Source organism: Rhamphochromis sp. 'chilingali' (assembly GCF_963969265.1).
Source record: "Rhamphochromis sp. 'chilingali' genome assembly, chromosome: 1".
In the NCBI taxonomy this organism is placed as follows: domain Eukaryota; kingdom Metazoa; phylum Chordata; class Actinopteri; order Cichliformes; family Cichlidae; genus Rhamphochromis; species Rhamphochromis sp. 'chilingali'.
In genome coordinates this window covers 59,872,626-59,893,859 of record NC_137929.1, presented here as the reverse complement: position 1 = coordinate 59,893,859, position 21,234 = coordinate 59,872,626, and the positions used below count along the sequence as shown (strand labels likewise).

The 21,234-nt window shown below is 41.7% G+C and overlaps 2 protein-coding genes across 2 annotated transcripts; one reads left to right on the top strand and one right to left on the bottom strand.

Annotated features, from left to right (window-relative positions):
- Positions 1–748: 748 nt before the first annotated feature.
- On the bottom strand, positions 749–7,982 carry LOC308411419 (ICOS ligand-like). The gene is made up of 4 exons (XM_080905293.1): positions 7,888–7,982; positions 7,559–7,666; positions 3,063–3,404; positions 749–2,411 (listed from the first exon to the last, which is right to left on the bottom strand). The coding sequence occupies exons 2-4, from the start codon at positions 7,614–7,616 to the stop codon at positions 2,326–2,328; spliced, it is 486 nt and encodes a 161-aa protein (XP_080761419.1). The 5' UTR covers positions 7,617–7,666; positions 7,888–7,982; the 3' UTR covers positions 749–2,325.
- Positions 7,983–11,773: 3,791 nt separating this feature from the next.
- Positions 11,774–20,811, top strand: LOC308411099 (myelin-oligodendrocyte glycoprotein-like). The gene is made up of 4 exons (XM_080904844.1): positions 11,774–11,817; positions 12,687–12,793; positions 16,371–16,709; positions 20,261–20,811. Exons 2-4 carry the CDS (start codon positions 12,721–12,723, stop codon positions 20,425–20,427), a joined length of 579 nt encoding a protein of 192 aa, XP_080760970.1. The 5' UTR covers positions 11,774–11,817; positions 12,687–12,720; the 3' UTR covers positions 20,428–20,811.
- The last annotated feature ends 423 nt before the right edge of the window (positions 20,812–21,234 follow it).

Here is a 21,234-nt window from a genome sequence, read left to right as displayed (position 1 = left end):
AGCCACCAGACTTTGTCTTGCAGCAAAAGATTTGATGTGAGAGTAGGTGCACTGATAATTTTATGAATTGTTTATGTTTTTATGTATTCTCCATCGGTGAATGGATTTTGTGTCTTACTATCTCATGAGCTACCAGAAAACTAGCAGCATTTTTATTGAACAAGGTCTAAAAAAAGCATTTGGTCTGCTTAGCAGTTCCAGTCCCTCTTTTTTTGTTTGTCTCTTGGTGCTTTTCAGCAAACTTGGAAACGTCTTGTGACACTGCAATTAAAAAAATGTTATTAAACATCGGGCAAGTCAGCGTAATAAGTGGTGAAAGCAAATGAATCAGTCCAAACAGAGAATTACACACCAGTTTCCCCCAAGAGTTTTGTTCTTCGGATTAATCCACGGTTAGCTTGCTGGAGCTCTCTCATTATTAGCCACTGGCAGGGAAAACACGGGAGAGCGAGAGGTGTGGTAGACGGGGTGGATATTTGCAATTTTTGTTTTATTAATACATTTAATAAAACTGTGTATAGAATAAATAAATATAAAAATAGTTTGTTTAAAATTGTCTTAGTTATATTTTTTTTTTTACCCTGAAAGATTCCGGCAGCCACAGCTAGAAGAGGGCAGGTTACCGACCTCTGAGCTAAAACAACACTCTAAATAGATACCAACCCTGCCCTAATCACCAGAAACGGAGAAAAAAAAAGAAGAAAGCTTTAACAGTTCTTTATTAGCAAAATATGACTTCTTATAAAAACATACAATTACAGATAAAAAAAGTTTATTCATATTTGAATGTAAAAAGCAAAAATACAACTCGAATTCCAGAGAAGTAATTTAATAATTAATTAAGTAATTTAATTTGAACAAAATGAAAACTAAGACTTTCAAAAAGCATGAGCCAATATTTCATTCACAACAGAACATGAATAACACTCTGATTGTGTTGGACACTTTTGTTTATGTAAGATTGTTTTGTATTATATTGCATTGTGTTGTACATAACATTGTTGTATTTCTATCTTTTTATCTCGAGGGCTGAGGACTATGGGAGCATTGCAATTTGAAATTCTTGTGTATGCTCTGAGCATATGGTTTTTGCCATTAAAGCTGACTTTGATAACATGAATGTTTAAACTGAGATTTTATACTTTCAGGCACTAAATGAGCTCATTTCAAATCAGATGCTTGCTCCAGGTCTCAGAGTAGTTGAAACAGGGGCCTGTTTGTGTAGCATCTCCTCTTCTTTCCAAACCAGTGTGAAGATGTCTGAGCATTGAAGTTATGACTTTCTGGAGTTTTGGTTTGGAAAATTCAGTCCAATTCTTGCCTGATATAGGTTTTCATCTGCCGAAGAGTTTGTGCATTTAATTAATTATGCATCTGTAATGTTCTCTATAGGTGAAAGATTGGCAAATACAAACGGCCTTCCCTGAACTAGACATCATCTGAAGGGTAGCAGATGGTAAATGGTAAATGGCCTGTATTTATATAGCGCTTTACTAGTCCCTAAGGACCCCAAAGCGCTTTACATATCCAGTCATCCACCCATTCACACACTGGTGATGGCAAGCTACATTGTAGCCACAGCCACCCTGGGGCGCACTGACAGAGGCGAGGCTGCCGGACACTGGCGCCACCGGGCCCTCTGACCACCGCCAGTAGGCAACGGGTGAAGTGTCTTGCCCAAGGACACAACGACCGAGACTGTCCAAGCCTGGGCTCGAACCGGCAACCTTCCGATTACAAGGCGAACATTTCTTATGTTAATTACGTTCTGTTGCTCTAAAACCTTTATAGCACTTTTAGCATTCATAGTTGTAAAATTTCTCAGTTTAAACATTTATGTTAATTACGTTCTGTTGTGAATAAGTTATTGGCTCATATCAAGTGAAAGTCTTAGCTTTCGTGTTGTTCAAATTTATGAAACGTCACAACTTTTCTGGAATTCAGGTTGTATAAAGAACAACAAATTGGAGGCTGAGAGGAACGGAAAACCTACAAGCTACTATACTATTAGGATAATGATTTTGTATCATACAGTGAATTCATTGATTGATTTACAAAGTTCCTTCTTATTGTAAACAAATCCTATGGAAACTGAAGATGAACAAACACTGTAGTTCACAGAGTCTCTGATAGACAGCACAGCGACTGACACAGTCTGAACAGGTTTGATGATAGTCAGAGAAATTTGACATCAAAGCAACTCTGGACGTGTTCGATGTTCATCATCAATTCATGGGTCAGAGTTCAGATGGAAAAAGTTCTGAGAGGTTTCAAAGCTGTTGTGGTTCAGCAGGAGGCTGGTACGGATCCTGTCGCTGTTATTCTCTAAAATGCAAAAGCAAAAGCAACAACAAAAAGCAGACCTAAAACTAGCACACTGCCTTTCAGTCCAACAGATCCTCCTCGCTGACCTGCAGGTGAGAAACAGGTGTGAGATGTTAGATAGATAGATAATTCTTTCCCTGCACACCAGGCATAGCAGAAGTGGCTTGATTTGTCCCCAGGATACCTTTTGTTTAAATTGCTTTCTGCTGACCACAACTCATGGTAGGGCCTTCATCTGTGTTGGGATTTTCTCCAGGATCCAGGTAAGATTGACACATGTTTCTTTTCAAATATTTATTACTTTTATGCGCTGCATTGTCACACTCACAGCATGACAATTATGTAATTTCCTCTGTCTTCTGTTTTACTGGCAGTTGGCAACACATTTAATCAGAGCAGGTTGCATTGCCCTCTAGTGGAAGAGAATGTAATTGTTCTTCCAGTCACGCCATTTTCTTAGAGTACCAACCAGGTGGAACCAGATCATCTTCCACGACAAACCTGTGTGCCGCAGCACAGTGGTTGGGAAACACTGAGGTAGGTGATGAGTGAAGAACAGAACAGAATCCATTTCCTCTTCAAACTGCTGTCAGACATTATCTACTGCACTCTGATCACATCACTCAGACCAGCTGCTTTCTACAAAGTCTCATCAACAACATCTTTAGAAACAAACATCAACAACCAGGAAGCAGCTTCACCTCTGATCACACACACACTCAACTCTACTCACTCACCTGGAGGATCAACAACTCTCAGGGTGATGTTTGTGATGGACTGCAAGGAGCGTGTTTCTTCCAGGAAGACTTGACACTCGTATGTTCCAGTGTCATTAATCGTCACATTCTTCAGAATCAAAGACACGTTTCCATCCTTCATCTTTCTGTCCTGCAGATCCACCCGGTTCTTAAAAGATTGATGCTGGTTGTCTGGGTCAATGTTTCCATCCCGAAATAAAAGAACATATTTTGGCTGCAGGTCAGGTCGGTGCCACTCTACAGTTAGGATCTTGCTGTTGTTTCGAGCTCGACATGGCAGAGTGACATTCTGTCCAGACTCAGCTGTGATGGTTTTCTGGTCTGTCAGAGGAAACAATACAAAGCAGAGAGGTTATAGGTCAAAGTACAAATGTTCACTGTGCGCTGGTTTATGTACAGGTGTTTATGTACAAACATAAACACCTGCTCACAGTGTAATTTGTGAAACAAAATAAATACAACAGTCAGAGAATGAAAAATTCAGGAACCAAATCTTTTATGAAGCCTCTTAGTGTATTTCTGATTTACTCACTCTGTCAATATAATGTTTTATAGAAAAATTACAAACTATTTTAACATTCCTTTCTCTTAGCGCTCTGACTTTAATATTTAGCATGAAAAAAAATCCCAAAATACACAAAATGCTGTCAAAACAAACAAACAACAAAAATAGTAGATCTCTAAGCTTTGATAGCAGACTTTTCTGATTTCTTGTGCAGCATCATACAGTGTGTTCTTGTGTTTGTCTACATCTACAAATCTCCACACAGGAAAGGAAGTGACCCTGACTCAGTTCTGCATAATCAGTTTCAAAGCCACTAAACTATGCACGTCATTTTTTCAAAGACCCCTTCACAGCAAAGCTTTCTGACTGCAGGAGACCCAAAGTCTAATTAACTTTCAACTGCAGCTTTGGCAAATGACATCAGTGAGACGCCTGACCTCTTTCTGCTTAATTTAACCATGTTTGTTACTGTTTGGAATTTGCCTTCGATGAGCCTACAGAAAAGTGTTCCCAGTCTCTGCAAATATGTTCCTATACAATGCTACCAAATCCCAAGTGCACAATGATTGACGTGGATGACACTGTGCAGTGGATGAATGCAGATTGTTTGACAAATGGGTCCAAAGGTGAAACAGCAGATTTCACAGAGAAACATTTCATTGTTTTAAACACCGGTTTCACTTCAGCTATTTGTATGTTATAAGTTTACCTTTATCTGCAGCTCAGTGAAGACCAACAACAGGACAAGCATGAGTGGCCCACAGGCAAACTGTACCACATATATATCTATGTCTATCTAGATATCTCGTAACAATATATCTCTTCCAATTAATATTGTGCAAAAGATTGAATAACTGACATCAGTGTCTACTGTCGGTCTACTGTTTACTATCATAGTGTGTGCGTGGATGTATGCATACATGTAGCCTACATATACACATATATAGTTTAGAACTTTGACAGGTTATGTTTTATCCTAAACATAACCTGTCAACCCTGATTATGTCATAGTCAGGGTTCACCAGCCATATATATATATATATATATATATATATATATATATATATATATATATATATATATATATATATATATATACACACACACATATGTATGTGAGAGAGAGAGAGAGAGAGAGAGAGAGAGAGATGGCTAGGACCGCCCCTGCAGGTACAGCCGTTGACCAATGGCCGTACAAGGAAACCTGCCCGTTCGTTCATTTTTATTACTGGCAACGCCACTAGCCCCTCCCCTACACTTGCTGTGCCTGTGCGCTCGCGGGGCTTTTAACATGGAAGAAGTGTCAAAAAAAAAAAAAATAATAATCAAAATCAACAGTCAAATTAACGACATGTTATCAACATTAAACTGAGATAAAGTGCAGCATAAATGTCACATGTTGCAGTGCAGCAGGCAGCCCTGCACAACACACTTATTTATTTCTGTCCCACCCAGTGGCGGTCCTAGCCTATTTGGCGCCCTGGGCGAACACTCCCTCTGGGAGCCATAATTAAATGTATTGAATTTTAATGATCACTGGGTTTTCATTTGTTTGGTTGCTATGGTGATGTGTAACGGGAGTCACGTGGGTGGTAGCGGTGACATTAAGAGGGCGGTGTCAGTCTGTCTTTCACTCAGTGTTGCCAACTTAGCCACTTTGTCGCTATATTTAGCGAGTTTTCAGACCCCTTAGCGACTTTTTTTAGAAAAAAAGTTGCTAAAAAAAGACGTGAAAGTGCGTATGGCTTTTACTCTCAACAAGCAGCGGGTGCTGTAACGCAGTCAGTTTTTCTTTTACTGTTATGCTGTTTTGTGGATCACAAGGTTTAAAACTACTTATAAACACACACACAAAGTAACTCCACCAGAGCGCCTATTTCGGGTCACTTTTGCCAGTCCAAGCCCGGGTAAAAGGAGCAGGGTTGAAATTGTGACATTAAAAAAAACAATAATTGCAAAAAGAAATTTAATTTGTAGTTCTAAATAAACTCTAAATACATTTAGGACGTTTTTTACTCACTTTATGTCTCTTCCACAATGTTATTTCTCTCTCCAACAACATAGGTTACAATTAGATTAGCATGACCAATCATGCAAATTAGGCGATGACATCATTTAGCGACTTCTAGCGACTTTTAGGACAACCAATAGCGATTTTCCTTACTGAGGAGTTGGCAACACTGCTTTCACTGGTTTGATTTTGACAGAGAGGAGGGCTGGGTAGCCGTAGTTTTTGTTGACCGCTGCACAACGAGTTTCCCCTTGTTGCATTAGAGCCTGTGATGTTTTAAGAGTTTGAATCGTGAGCCGATCACGTTGCTCTGTAAACTTTTCAAGCACTTTAATAAACAAGCAAGCAATTCCACCTCTCGCATTATTGCGTTAAGTTGACAGCGCGTCAGGCAAATAGGCAGGCTCAGTCCCCGCCCTCTAGCGATTGTGGAAGTCGCTACACTCCTCCTCCTCTTTTTGTCACAGTCTGGCGAGGGCAGACTGTAGGGGTTGACAAGAAGACCCAAAACGCAGACTCCAAGGAACAGAACTTGAAATGTTAACAAAAGGCGAGCCGTTTAATATGGCTGGTAGAAAAGGTACAAACAAAGGGCAAGGCAAACTGAAGCAAAATTAACACAAACCTAAACTGGGGAATCTAAACAAACAACAAGAAAAGCCTAGACAAGAAACTTGGAAGCATGGCATGGCATGGCATGGCATGGCATGGCATGGCATGGCATGGCATGGCATGGCATGGCATGGCATGGCATGGCATGGCATGGCATGGCATGGCATGGCATGGCATGGCATGGCATGGCATGGGAAACACGGCGTGGACAACAGACAACCTGACAATCACACACTGAAAACAGAGGACTTAAATACACAGGAGGTGATTAGGGGAAGTGGGAACACATGGAGGAACAGCTGACTGACATGAGCCTAATGACAGGACAAGCGAAGTGAAACTAAATACAATGAACAAAGAACACACGACTCCTTCAAAATAAAACAGGAAACATGAGACAGACATGATAATACAAACTTGATAACATAAGACACGCAGCATGAAACAGGAAGGGTGAGGGGAAGCTTAAATACAGGGGAAGAAAACACAAGGAGTCTAATAACCAAATGAACTTAGATAACCTAATGAACAAAATAAACTCAAACTTAAAACGCTGGGTCAAAAGACCCAGGATCATGACACTTTTCTCTTTTTTTAAACTTTAAAAACGGGTTGTGTGTGAGACTTTAAATCAACAAAATATAAAATATACATTTTAAATTGTTATTGATTCCTTTACCCCGAGTCCTAAAGTGTATATTAATTTTTTTTACTCTTAAATATTTATTGTTCGTTTAGTTGCACTGCTGTAACTGGAGCCTCGTCGTCTCGTCTCTCTATATACTGGACTGCAGCGGAGATGACAATAAAGTTTACTTTCACTTCAGCAGTGAGCAGGCGCACCGAGGGCTCTCGCGCTCACTTTTCGTGTATAGAAAAACATCGGTGCAAATTATAAGTCTGTATCATAATGTCTGGTGTTCGTGTTTGTTGTTTTATTTTGCGAGTTGGTTATTAGATGCTGCTCCAGCCGGTCAGAGAATCCCCCGCCGCCCCGCCCTCTCCTCTCTGCGCGCAAGCAGCAGGCGCACCTCGCAAACGGAGGGCGCCCTTACTCCCAGCAAATTGGCGATAGAAAACCGATGCCATCCCCAATATGCGCTGGCATGATGTCGGGACAGCATGAGTACGAGCAATTTTTTTTTTTTTTTTTTGTGATGCCGCCCCCCACCACGATGCCGCCCCGGGCAACCGCCCGTGTCGCCCGTATCTAAAACCGCTACTGGTCACACCTGCATTACAATAACGGACGTGAACTCCACGAATCAATAGAAAACCCACAGTGATTTCCTTTACTTTTCTCTCCCTTAGTGGGAAATAGTTTGGTTCTAAATTTTTGAATCTCACCTGCAGAGACAAACACGAGGAGCCCCACAGACAGGAAACAGCAGAGAGATGTAGACATTTCCTGTTAGTGCTGATGATCCGACACTTGTCCAAAGGCGCTGGTATTTACTGTAAAGGAATGTAAATGAAAAAAAAAAAAAAAAAAGAAGACTGAGCCTCAGTATAAAGCCTGACTAATTAATTAGGTACTGAAAGTTATTTCCCGTGAAAACAAACAACTTCTCTCGCTTATGCGATTGGCGCTTTCAGATGCAGTCTTTGAAAAGGAAGTACGAAATCTGAACTATCGAATCACAACACTAGATCAGCCTCTCGTGACTGATATCTACCTCCAATCAAACTTCCATCCATCAGCCTGCACTATAGTGCAATGCGCAGTAGTGAACCTGTGGGACTGCTATTTTTGCTTGTACTACTGTTTGCGTCTGTGTCTGAGCCGTGCGCCGCCTCCTTCCGTGAACGTGTCGCCGCGGTGTGCATAATGTGCCTACAAAATGCAGGCACAGTGCTGTACTGTTAATGACATCCGAATGAGTTTCCCGTTCTACGGAGCAAACAAAGCCTGTTTTATTGTTTCATTTTTTCTGGCCTTCTCACTTACTTCTGCTTGAACTTGGTGAACGTCTCATTTCCGAGGTAAAGGGAACTTGATGCTTTAGATGTAGTGATCCAGTGAGAAATTCAAGCCATTTATAGGAATATAAAAAGTTATTAAATTTTGATTTTGATGCACTTCCTGTTTGATGCACTTCCTGTTTGATACGCATGCCATGAGGTCACTGCTGTGATAATTTGTTTGTTTTTATTTCATTTATTGCACACCGTTCTGATAAAACTCTGTGTCACAACCATAGTTTGTCAACACCAAAGTCAATGTAATCCAAGATTTTATTATTTTTTCTTGTAAAAAGAGCTTAATTTAGGTAGATTGTTGAGGCCATAAGCAACTGATGAAAAACAAGATGGCTTCTCGGGTATTTTGTCAACACCATCAGATGTCCACACCTTCAGGATTTTTGTCTGACGGTGTTGACCCTTTTTCTAATGGTGTTGACAAATGTCACAAAAGTCTGCTGTTCACCATTTATATTAAGTAATTTTTTATTAATATTTCAGACATATTACTTCCTGTGCATTTTACTGATATTTCTGCTTCACAGATGTGTCAAATATTATCAAATTTGCCTTATCTTGAATCTCATTGTTTGTGTATACATTATTAATCCTGTAGGAAAATGCTTAGTCCTCTGCATTTAACCCATTCACTCAGTGATGCAGTGGGCAGCTACCAACCCAGGATAGCCTCTGCTCGTTGGATTTGAACGCGCAACCTTTCGATCATGTGACATCAACTGAGCTAGCTGTGCCTCGAGAGTTGGTCTTTGAGTGATGATGTGTAAATCCTGCTTCCGGGCCCAAACTACTCTGTGTTTATTAAGCCTGTTGTGCTGCTAAAATGTTTTAATGCTTTTTATCTTGTTCTATTACATCTGAACAAGCCCCTAAAAACAGCCAGTGATCACTGTCAGCCTAACCATCGGGAACCCTCACGTTAACTTCTATCAAGTGGAAAAGTGTTAGCATTCATCCTCCAGCTTCACTGTGTTTATGTTATGCTAACACAGCTGTGTCGCCAGCGATCACGTAGCACATCACTACATACCAGCTAGCCCAACTTCAGTAACGTGACAATAGTCACTGTTGTTTAGTTTTCTGTCTCCATTTATGTTGGAAGTGGTAGCAGAGCTGGTGTATCATGTTCAGGTGGAAACAAGCAATCTAACTTTAACTCTGTTAAATTTCATATATTCTGTTTTCATGGATGCCTGGATGTTACACCTGGTAGAGCCACACACTGATCATTTTATTAAAGATGAAAGAATTTAGACAGGTTGTAACTCTCAGTGATGCCGCAGAGTTCCTTTGACTTTGGGATCTGCAGCGGAGTTTGGACCTGGAAATGGCTAATGACATCAGACTTCATGGCTGGATAGCATCTCTATTGCTTATTGCATAATTGTGTTGTGAATATTCATCCTTAACCTGTGAAAAAGCATAAGGTTCAGAAAAATTATAGTAATTACAAAATGGTACATTTCAGGCTAAAATAGCAAAGGGGAAGCTGACAGTAGAGAAACGAAAGAGAAGGAACAGGGAGTATCAAAAAAGAAAGAGACAAAATTAACAGCCAGCCTGAGCTGAAGAAAGAGTTTCTCATAAAGGAAAGATGGAGAAATAGAGTGAAAGAGGGAAAAATAAAGAACATCAGTGATCTGAAAGGAAGAGAAAAAAGACAGAAGAGAAGGTTTTGGAAACAAGCACAGAGACAAAAGGAGAGAAAGTCCAGCAGGGTCTAAACACACAACCACAGAACTTTAGGAATCAAGGAGTAGTAGGCAGCTACTTACTGGTGAACTATTAAGATGTAGAACATGTGCAAAAACAGAATTGTTATGATGTGTCTTGTGATATTACAAATTATTACAAAGGTTGTTAAGGTTTAATTGTCACTTTGAAAGAAATAATATCTTGTTTTCTACTAGTGTGTCACCACCGTCAGATTTGTGTCGCCACCGTCAGCACCTTGTCAACTCCATAACATGGAGTTTTGGTTTATTTTTCCTCTTTTGGAGAACCATATAGTTTCCTCCCTCATGATCTTCCAATAAAAATACGTAATTTTCTCAATAAATGTGTAATTTGCATGCTGCTTAATGTGACTGTTTCTTATAGAGATTAAATACAAGCTTCTGAAAATATGTATGACTATAACTGGCTGCGCGCACACAGCATACATGATTTAATACATAAAATAATTTTATGTATTAAAGAACATATTGAGAAAGCGCTCCACTTTAAATGTTGGCCTCATATGTGACAAAGGATGATTTCTCTTAAATTCTAGCTTTAATTGTTAATTGTTATGTGCAAAGGTTGGTGTTAGTGTACATTAATACTAACATGGTAACATTGCTGTTTGCTTCTTGATACATTCTCAATCATCCAGGAAAGTAAATCTCCAAAAGTTGTCATGAGAATTTGCATAATTAAGATTAAGGAACTGACAGGGTACATCTGTCACCATCTTACAATGCTGTGATTGCAGCCATTCCCCAACTCTCTGTGAATGCTGCTCATGGCCATTGATCAGTGGTCTTTGGTCAGTGGTTAATTGATTAACTAACGATCAAGGAACTGACCTCCCATTGTTCCTTCAGTGGGCTGGTTTCAGTCATTATGCAAAGGTACTGTTTATAAGATTGGGGAAAGGAAAGAGTGTGAGGATAAGGAAACCCCACCATGTTCCCAAAGGACATCCCAGATTTACCCCTCCTGTAACAGTAACAAAAGCCAAAGGTCTACTGGGGTCAGCGGGGGAGCTCTTCCTTGGTCTCTTGTGTTCTGGGGGCCTCTGGATGTCTGGAGTCTTGATCTCCTCCATACCTGCTTCATGCCCTGGAGGACGGGGCTGTGGCCCCCCCCACACCCTCTAGCAGATCATTACATGAAGGAACCTTTTAAAAACAAGCGCGTCCATGCTCACAGGTGTACACACGGGTGATCACACACACAAACTACACCCTTTTTGGTTCCTACCTCAAAGCACACTGTGCGCTGTCGATCTTATGTGCTGCACAATAATGTTTAATATTTAGTATTTACTGTCATATTCCCATATATCATTGTGATGTTGTTTATTGTATTGCTCTCGTTTTCTTCTGCTTGTTTTCTTTTTTCTTTCTCAACAGGTGATCCAGGTGATCGATATATGGATTTTTTTTGTTTGCTTATTTAGTTGTTTTTTGTTTTTTAGCCCTTTATCCCCGTCCCTCTTCTCCGCTGTTTTTCCCCCCTCTTCCTTTCTCCCTTTTCTTTTCCTCATTCAAGTCTGTCCCGTATCTAGCAAGTGAAAATAAAATAAATAAATAAAATAAACAATAAAAGGTGAATCAAATAGACCATTACGGCAAGTCTGGGATGGTCAATTTGGTAAAGTAAATCCGTTGGGCATCTTTCTTCACCTTTAGACAATAATTCTGAGTGACAAAAGAGCCAAACGGGACAGGCAAAAAAAAAAAAAAGAAGAAAAAAAAGCCAAAGGCTTGAATGCCTTCTTGCTGAGTGATGGAAAGATTTGGAATGCCACTCATCTCTCTCATCTCATCTAGCACGCTGTCGCCCAGTGACTGAAAAGAATGCTGACACTGCTAGCACCACACTCTTACTGGTTCACCTACTGCCAGAAGACCGCGCGTCAGGTACAAGCCTCGCTGACTATATTGTACCATAAAAGGTTGCTTTGAAAAAGAACATTAGAGAAACGTTATTACTTGTTCTAGCTTGGGTTTAAAAAGAACAGATTTTCTGCCACCAATGCACTAAGAAAAAATTGTCATGGAAAAACTGGAATAATAATTTCTTTTCATTTTACGTAGGAGTGCAATATAGTTTCAGGCTTATTAAGCTTTGCTAGTTGTAGTAATCTGATGGTATAACTATTGCAGCATTTAAGTTCACAAGTGTATGTGTGACTTGCTAAACAGTGAATTACTTTATTTCTGTACGCTATTTGGTGAACTCTGTTCATAAAGAGAGAGTAGACGTTGTGTCCTGCAATGATCGTACCATATTGCACCACTAGAGGGTGGTGTCGTGAAATAAGAGTAAAGCGGAGTTGGTAAAGTTTTAGAGTTAGAGTATAGTTAGATGGATAACTTGTTGTGTCTCCCTGTTACCTGTACGATGTAAAGTCTGTGCTGAATTCATTAAAGAGCACGGTTCCTTTATGCGGACTGGTTTATTACCGGCCGCTACTACAGAAGTGATTATTTTGGCCATAACTTGAACATAACTGAATGGAACTGTTATTTCTATTCTCGGATATTTATTCAAAGATGTTCTTCTCGTAAAGTAAAGCAGCTTTTAATTCTACCCTGCTTGATTCCCAGGCTCGTCCTCGTAGCTTATAACACTGATCTCAGATCTGTGCTCGTCATCAGCGTATATTTAAAGCCCAGGTAACCGAAACGGATCCATTGTGGTCAGTGTGTTTTTTGCTCTATTTCAAAACTTACAATTAATTTAGTTGTGACAAGGGGACAATATATTTTTTGTTATCCACATAAAGTTCCGGTGTCCCGTCCCGCAGACCTACATCTGAAATGTCCGCTGCAACGTCTGTATCGCTCATCAGGAATGTGCTGTCAGTCTGCCTCCTCGTTTCAATCCGTGCAGGTGAGATTTGTCTTTAATTTCAAACCAAAAAGCCTTTCTTCTCTGTTGTAGGTGTGCAGAGGGGAACAGCTGAGGCAGTTTTTTGGCCACTCAACTCGGTTATGTTTGTTACGCTGGAAACGTGTTTGTGTGTAGTTTCTTCTTTTGACACTGAGACACAAGGAGTTAATTAGCCGAATAAATGTGCCACTAAAATTTACGATTAATTTTTTTTGTCCGTTTTTTTGTATTGATTTTATTAAGTCTTGCAGTTTAGCAAGTGCGTCACAAATTGTTGCGCTTCCGCGTTAGGACGTTTTAACTTTTCTTTGAACCTCCTATTTAACAATACCAGCAGACTAGGGGATTTAAAGATTTAAACTAGCTAATATCGAGTGATTTAAATTACATTAGCTAACTTTTTTGATGCTATTTACAGAACAAATAAAAATAAATTCTTAATTTTTAATAAGATACTTTGTAAGTAACAGCAACGTTTATCACAACCGTTTGAACTTTTGGTATATGTAGGAGCCATAATTGAATGTATTGAATTTTGATGATCACTGGGTTTTTATTTGTTTGGTTGTTATGGGAGTCACGTGGGTGCTAGCGGTGACATAAATGGGCGTTGTCAGTCTGTCATTCACTGGTTTTGATTTTGACAGAGAGGAGGGCTGGGTAGCCGTAGTTTTTGTTGACCGCTGCACAACATGTTTCGCTTCGTTATATTAGAGCCTGTGACGTTGTAAGAGTCTGAATCAGGAGCCGATGACATTACTCTGTAAACTCTCAAAGCACTTTAATAAACAAGCAAACAATTCCAGCTCTGGCATTATTGCGTAAGTTGACAGCGCGTCAGGCAAATAGGCAGGCTTCATCCCCGGCCTCTAGCGACTGTGGAAGTCGCTACAGTATATTTCAGTTAAAGTGTTTTAAATCTGCATCACTGTGTCATGAAATTCATTCTGCATCTTTCTGCTGCAGTCGTATTAGCCTATTAATGACAAGCTGAAGCAGCAACGCCTCTGTGCGGGCTCAGTGTAACAGCACTGGTGGTGATAACAACATCCTAGAGTTGTTATCACCAGAATGCACAGAGAACAACTATCAGTTAGTTGCCGTATGTCTGGATTTATTTCACTTAAATCAACACTGACTGCTAAACACTGAAAGGGAAAACAAAATTGGGCTTAAAGTTATTAACTTAAACATAAATATTTAAGGTGAGAAGAACAAATCAAACTCACCTCAGCTGCAGTCCCATGTTGGCATAAAAAAAGAGTGTGTGAAAGGGAGCGAGGTCCTTATATAATGTGTATATAATGTGTGTTAGCCCAGTTTAATTAATGACAGAAACTCAAGAACCAATCAGTGATGAGAAAGTCAAGAGACCAAACAGGGTAAGTATGGCGAGGTGAGGGAGAGTGGGGAAAAGGGTAAACAAAATATAAATCTTTACACAGGTGTATATGGTTGCCAGCCACGGAGCTCATGTGCATCATTGTTTTAGTTTGTTAAAAATTTCTATTCCTCTTATCAAATTTGGCTTAGGTTGTTTTTTTATAGTTCAGCTCCAGACCCAAGTAACAGCAAGTCAAAATGAAAAAAACAAAATAAAACATTACCTTTCTGTGTTCAGCAGTAGTCTGTATTCAATTTAAAAATTGATATGGAGTTTATGTGACAGTAAACATTTGGGTGGTGGGACAGAGTCTGAGAGAGGAGGACAGAGAGGGAGGGAGAGAGAGAGCAAAAAGAAACTGATAAGAGTGGATATGTAGTCAAATTCTCCAAAATTATAAAGCTGTAGCTTTACAACATACATATAATAATTATTATAAGATTATATTTTCGTCATATTCTAGTTTCTAGTTGAGTGAGGAGTATGGAGAGAGAGGTTGTACAAGAACAGGAAGAATGAGGGAGCAGATGGTGAAGTTAGCTGGAAAAACAAGTCATTTTTCACAAAGTAGTTTTTCACGTCTTTCATGCTTTGTGTGTTTCCAGTAACACACTGAAGAAAATGTAAGTGAACATCCTAAACAGAGCATGTTGACATGAATAGCAGCATTTAACAGGATTCATATCTCTCTAAACATGGACAGGATGGCTGCCACTACATCGATGTCACTACAAATCTGTTTTCCACTCGTGAAATTGGGGTTCATGATGCTCTGTGCTCAGTCTCTATAATAAAGGGAGGGTTTGAATGAATTCAAAAACTTAATAGAAGGTAATTCTATTGCAAGTTTGCTTTGCGTACAGGTCTGTGTAGTAGAAGGATGATTTTAATAGTGCTAATAATGCTACTTCAAGAGATTGATTTGGTGGACTGCCTCTATGTGATCAAGAGACTGAATGTTGTACATGTTTCTCATCGTATCTCCTTTGCTACAAATAGTTCTTTAACTTCTTTAAAGACTGGACATGTGTGTGCATGACATAATGACTGGGGACCGAGCCCCCCTAAATGTTTGAAACTAGAATCACCCCTGGTAAAAATGGTTGCTGTGACTGAGTATTAGACCCACATGAAAAAAAAATGTTTTGAAAAAAAGTTGAAACGTGAAGATTAAAGTTGTTGTTTCATGTCAAACTGCCACAGTAGCTATACCCTCTACAAAATGCCTTGTGTATAAGACTTTGTAAAAACAGATATCCTCTTTATTCTACCAAACTGCATCAGTTGTTACTAAAACTGATTCTGAAGTAGGAGTTCATTAACTTATCCACACAAGGCAGGTTATGGGAGACTATGTTCATGTTTTGGACTTTATTTCCCCCCAAAATATTTTTTTTCTTAATGTGGTGCGAATACTCCTTTGTAATAGTACTTTGCTTTATTGTAGAGCTCTTATTAATTAGTAATTGTTATTAGTAGTGAGACCCACCTTGTTTGTAGAGTGTCTGCTTGAATGTGTGTTGATCCCAGTGCCTTCAAAGCCACGATGTGATTATTTCCAGTGACATATTTTTACTTGAAGTTTTCCCGGCCTCAATTACAGCTGGAATATTAGTGGAAGACATGTATGAATGTGGAAGTTACAATGGCATGCTACCCTCTGAAATATTTGTAGTTTGTAAGGTATTTAATATCTATGTTGCCTTGTTCTTCTGGTTACTTGCAGATAATAGCTGCTCTGCGGAGCTACTATGTGTTTGCTTCCAACATGAAGCTGCGGTTTAAAGTGTTATTACTGAAGTCAGAAATCACACACAAAAAATCCCCTTTTCTCAGCTCAGAAATGTTTAGTGTTTTATTTTAAGCTCCCAGTGAGCTTTCGTTCCATTTTCCATCTATTAATTATTTGCTCATTAAGTAAACTGGATCCTTCTCATAAATATTTTTTACATTTTGTATAAATGAAATTGCTATAGGGAGGATTTGGGTGCAATTTGAAAATATAAAACTTTTATTAAAATATTTAGGAAATTTGGAGCAGGAAGTAAAAGGAAGTAAATTGGAGGTAAATGTGAAACCAATTAAAAAACATGCATTTCAGTGGTATCTCTCTGATCCTCACATTGATTGGCTGTTGTACAATAAGCAGAAACTGACTTCATCCTCTCTGCTCTGTGTTGTTTCCTCTTTCAGACCAGAAAATCATCACAGCTGAGACTGGACAGGCTGTCACTCTACCATGTCGAGCTCCAAACAACAACATCATAGTTGTAGAGTGGAGCAGAGCTGACCTGGAATCAGAATATGTCCTTTTGTACCGGGACGGTCACTTTGTTCCAGAAAACCAGCATCCATCTTTTAAGAACCGGGTGGATCTGCAGGACAGACAGATGAAGGATGGAGACGTGTCTTTGATTCTGAAGGATGTGACGATTAATGATGCTGGAACATATCAGTGTCGTATAATCATGAGAGAAACATACTCATGGAAACCCAGCAGCATCATCTACCTGAGAGTTGTTGATCCTCCAGGTGAGTGAGTAGAGTTGAGTGTGTGTGTGATCAGAGGTGAAGCTGCTTCCTGGTTGTTGATGTTTGTTTCTAAAGATGTTGTTGATGAGACTTTGTAGAAAGCAGCTGGTCTGAGTGATGTGATCAGAGTGCAGTAGATAATGTCTGACAGCAGTTTGAAGAGGAAATGGATTCTGTTCTGTTCTTCACTCATCACCTACCTGACAGCTGACACCTTGTAACAGCAGTCTGGCGAGGAAGGAGCGGCTAGCCGGTCCAGCGGGCATGTGGTGTGGAGGTTAGCCGGATAACACGGAACCAGTCGGTTAAATCCAATAACAGACCTTTATTCGCCGTCAGCAACATTACACTTTATAAGCCAGGTCTCCTCGGCTGTACTCGTCCGAACCTACATGCGCGGGGATTGGTACCACCAGCGCCAGCTTGTCACAACAGTAAGTAAGGTGCTTTCTTGGAGCATGGAACATGAGCAGCATGGAATGGCTGCCGCTAACAACTCACACACCCACTAGGAGACCCCCACAGCTACTACAATAGTTGGGCAACCCCCCCTAGTGGTGCTATAACCCAAAAGGTTTGTTACATCACCCCCCCGGCAATTCGCAGGCTGTCCTCAGCCGGACCCAGGTGACCCTCCTCCCGCTACCCTTCTTCACTATACATAGTTACATTAGGTACTAAGCAGGTTGTGGAGGAATTGTTAGACACCCTTACCTTATAGCATTGGTACAGTCAATAAACAAAATTAGTGCTTGAAGCAAACAATATAGAACATGCAGTATTACTGCCAATCCATCTTCCAGAGATGGTCATAGACAAGGGAAACAGTCAGACATACAACACAACCGGTCACTCAAATCAGTATAACAGAAAACCAAACAAAGGCTCTCACGGGCCACGATTACCAGGGCTCAGTGGAACAGAACAAGTAATCACCCCTTATGAACAGAACAATTACAGCATGTACATGTATGAAACCAACCCTCAGTCAACATTGAGTCTGTCCGTATGATGACGGTTAGTCCACCTGGTAGCAGTCCAACCCTCAGTGATTCTGGGGCACCGGCGGGGTCTCAAATGATATTGTTCCCCCTTGGCCGGTGGCGACTCAGAGGCGCCCTCAGCGGGGTGCCCGCCTGCTCCGATATCCCCTGAACTCGGGAATGAGGGCTGTTCCCCCGTTTCAGTCTCATCCAGGCTCTCCTGGGACGAAGTCCGGTGCCCTGAAGGAGATGTGGAGTCCCAGGAGTAAAATGGCTGAACGTTCACGACGTGGAAGACTCCTGCGTCTTCACCAGTGTCAATCTTGGCTAATCTGTAGTTGACCTCCCCAAGCTTCTGAGTAACCCGGAGGGGCCCTGTAAACAAGGGTGCCAGCTTGGCCGTGAAGCAAGATTGAGCGTCCGATCGATGATGAGCTTTGACTTTCACCAAGTCTCCGACTGCATAGGTCATCGGCCGGCGTCTCAGGTCGTAGTAGCGTTTCTGCCTAGCATGGCTGCGAGCCAGTGTCTCCCTGGCTCGATCGTGGGCCTCCTGAAGCGACGCTTTAAGGGTCTCCGGATAGGGCATGGATGACTCCTCGCTCTCTCCAGACGGCTTAGTAAGCAAGTCAAGGGGTGTCTCCAGCTCCCTACCATACAACATCATAGCAGGGCTGAGTCCTGTACTCTCATGGGGGGCTGAGCGCAGCGCGAAACAGATTTGGGACATGAACTTATCCCACGACGCGTGCTTATCGCCCACGTATGCACGGATGGCCGTTTTGAGAGTTCTGTTCACTCTTTCGGTCGCATTAGTTTGCGGATGATACGCCGTCGTGAGGCGGTGGGTGGACCCAAGAGTGGAGAGAACAGAATCAAACAGCTCACTGACAAAAGGTGAGCCCCTGTCCGAAATAAGGTACCTAGGGGCCCCATGCCTAGCAAATACCTCGTTAATGAACTTACTTACCGGCGGCGGGCACCTTAGCTTATTAAACTCACCGAGCATGTGAGCTACAAACGTTGGGAGGGGCTCCTCTAGTGATTGGACGCGATCGAGGATGCCCAGCCAAACGTGCTCTTGGTTATCAGCTGACACAAACACTGATTCAAAAAGTTGGTAAAAATGTGCCCATGTAGTAATGTGAGAGCTGAGGGCCCTAAACCATTTACTGGGCTCTCCCTTGAGGAAGTGAGGGAGCTCACTCAGAACCTGCGAGTCGGTTAGGCGCAGCGACGATCTGTAGCTATCCACTGATTGGAGCCACTCCTCCGGTGACACTCCGCCGTCACCAGCGAACACTGGGGGCTCCAGCTTGGCCTGGTGCAGCGCTGCGGCGATCATCCTCGATGTATTGCAGAGTTCCGCCGACTGACGCTGGAGAAGCGGAGGGGGCTCTGTGTTAATCCCTTTCTGCGTGAATGGCGTGGAAAAAGCCACTGGGTTGGGGGTTCTCTGAGGAGGTGTTTGCTCCCCCGGTTCCCCTCTCGCGCCACCATCCAAGTGCTTCAGAAGGCTCTTTTGTAGCTCCAGCGAATCGTGCAAGCAGACTCGCAGTTTCTCCACCTCTTCTTGCAAGCTTTCCACCTTAAGATTGAGGTCATGAGGGGTAGAGCGAGGGATGATGTACTTAGTCAGGCTGGGAGCTTCAGCATCTGAGTCGCAGCCGTCTCCCTCGCTGCCTGTGTCTGGGTGGGACGCCATTTCAAAAGTATGGCCGAAACCACTCTCTCTCTCACAAAAGTTATGGCAAAGTGAAAGAGCGTTCCCACAGAGTACCTAAGCGTTAATATCCATCAGACAGAGAGCGTCCGTGCACACTCTGATGCTTCACACAAAACAAAACGTCCCTCTGGATGAACACTGAGTCAAAGTCACTGTAGCGTTAGCCTTAGCTTTAGCACCGCCGATGTCGTAACGGTCCAATAGCACTGAGTTAGCGGTCCGACGGACCGTACAGTTACTCACGGAGTACTCCCCCTCGCAGGCGAGCGTGTCAAGCGATGGGTCGGCGCTCTTCCATGCCTGCAAATGTCGTTGAAATCCCGGGGGGTCGGCTCCTTCACGGGGTCCTATCGGCCCGGCCAATACAGCCAGACGAAGAGAAAAAAAAAACACGCCACCTCAGCCGAAGTGTCGATCGTTGAAAAACACGGGAAAAACATCCGAGCCCACCGTCTGTCGGTCCGGATGACGATGAAGATCCAGAGAACAATGTTCGGGCGCCACTTTGTAACAGCAGTCTGGCGAGGAAGGAGCGGCTAGCCGGTCCAGCGGGCATGTGGTGTGGAGGTTAGCCGGATAACACGGAACCAGTCGGTTAAATCCAATAACAGACCTTTATTCGCCGTCAGCAACATTACACTTTATAAGCCAGGTCTCCTCGGCTGTACTCGTCCGAACCTACATGCGCGGGGATTGGTACCACCAGCGCCAGCTTGTCACAACAGTAAGTAAGGTGCTTTCATGGAGCATGGAACATGAGCAGCATGAAATGGCTGCCGCTAACAACTCACACACCCACTAGGAGACCCCCACAGCTACTCACACCTGTTTCTCACCTGCAGGTCAGCCAGGAGGAGACACAGAGGACGGAGGGAAGGAGGGAGGAGGCAAGGAGAATGACTTTCGCCAATTTATATTTTGCTTGGTAGTTTTTCTTGTATATGTTGGGATTGTTGTTTATGTGATCTTCATGATACATAAACAAAAACAGAAACAGGATCCCCATTAATCTCATGCTGAACGGCAGCATGCAGAAATGCCAGGATGTGTTTTTCAAGCAGTACTCTCCTGCAGCTCTCAGTGTTCACGCTGAGCCTTCAGGGAAAGACAGATGACAGAAATGGACAGGCTCGAGAATTCTGGGCAGTCACCGTCATGATGTTGTTCATGTAAAACCGACAACATGAACAAAAGACAGACACCAACAGGCAAAAAGGAGGAAAATGCACAAAATAAATCAGCCATGTGAAGGCCAGTAACAAGGTATGATACAGAGAGAAGCTAAACAAAGGTGTGTTATTAGGAGGGGTTGAGCTATTAAAAGCAGAAAGAATGATCGCTTTAATTTTTCATTTGTAGTTTTACGAGCTCCCGATGCTCAAAATTTACAACATTTTCACAGAACTGTAATAATATACTTACTGTAGTTGTACTAAACTGTGGATGTTAAAAATAAAAAAGTCATTCATATTTGATATAGTTTTTATGTCTTTTTTATGGCACAGTATTTCATTATCATACTTCATGTTCTAGTGCAGGGAGTTCTAGTAACTTTGTTCTCCACTGATACGGGTCAGAGGGAGCTGATTTGACTTCCTTGTGTCCAAGATATAACAGTGATATCCACTTAGGATCACACTGTTATATTTCAGAAACATTTTTTAAAATGAGAAAAAAAAATCATAAATATTATACTGTCATGTATTTACAGCCAAGAAAACTGGCACATCTAAGAAATGCAACAACCTCAACTCCTTGTTGCTGCTTCCAATCTGCAAAGCACTCTCACTCTGTTCTGTAAAAGACTTCCACAATT

Coding starts and splice junctions, on each gene's coding strand:
- LOC308411419 (XM_080905293.1), bottom strand. CDS start 7,616: ATGTCTACATCTCTCTGCTGTTTCCTGTCTGTGGGGCTCCTCGTGTTT. Junction 3,405..7,558: donor CCTCGTGTTTGTCTCTGCAG/GTGAGATTCAAA, acceptor TTCCTCTGACAG/ACCAGAAAACCATCACAGCT. Junction 2,412..3,062: donor GAGAGTTGTTGATCCTCCAG/GTGAGTGAGTAG, acceptor TCTCACCTGCAG/GTCAGCGAGGAGGATCTGTT.
- LOC308411099 (XM_080904844.1), top strand. CDS start 12,721: ATGTCCGCTGCAACGTCTGTATCGCTCATCAGGAATGTGCTGTCAGTC. Junction 12,794..16,370: donor CCTCGTTTCAATCCGTGCAG/GTGAGATTTGTC, acceptor TTCCTCTTTCAG/ACCAGAAAATCATCACAGCT. Junction 16,710..20,260: donor GAGAGTTGTTGATCCTCCAG/GTGAGTGAGTAG, acceptor TCTCACCTGCAG/GTCAGCCAGGAGGAGACACA.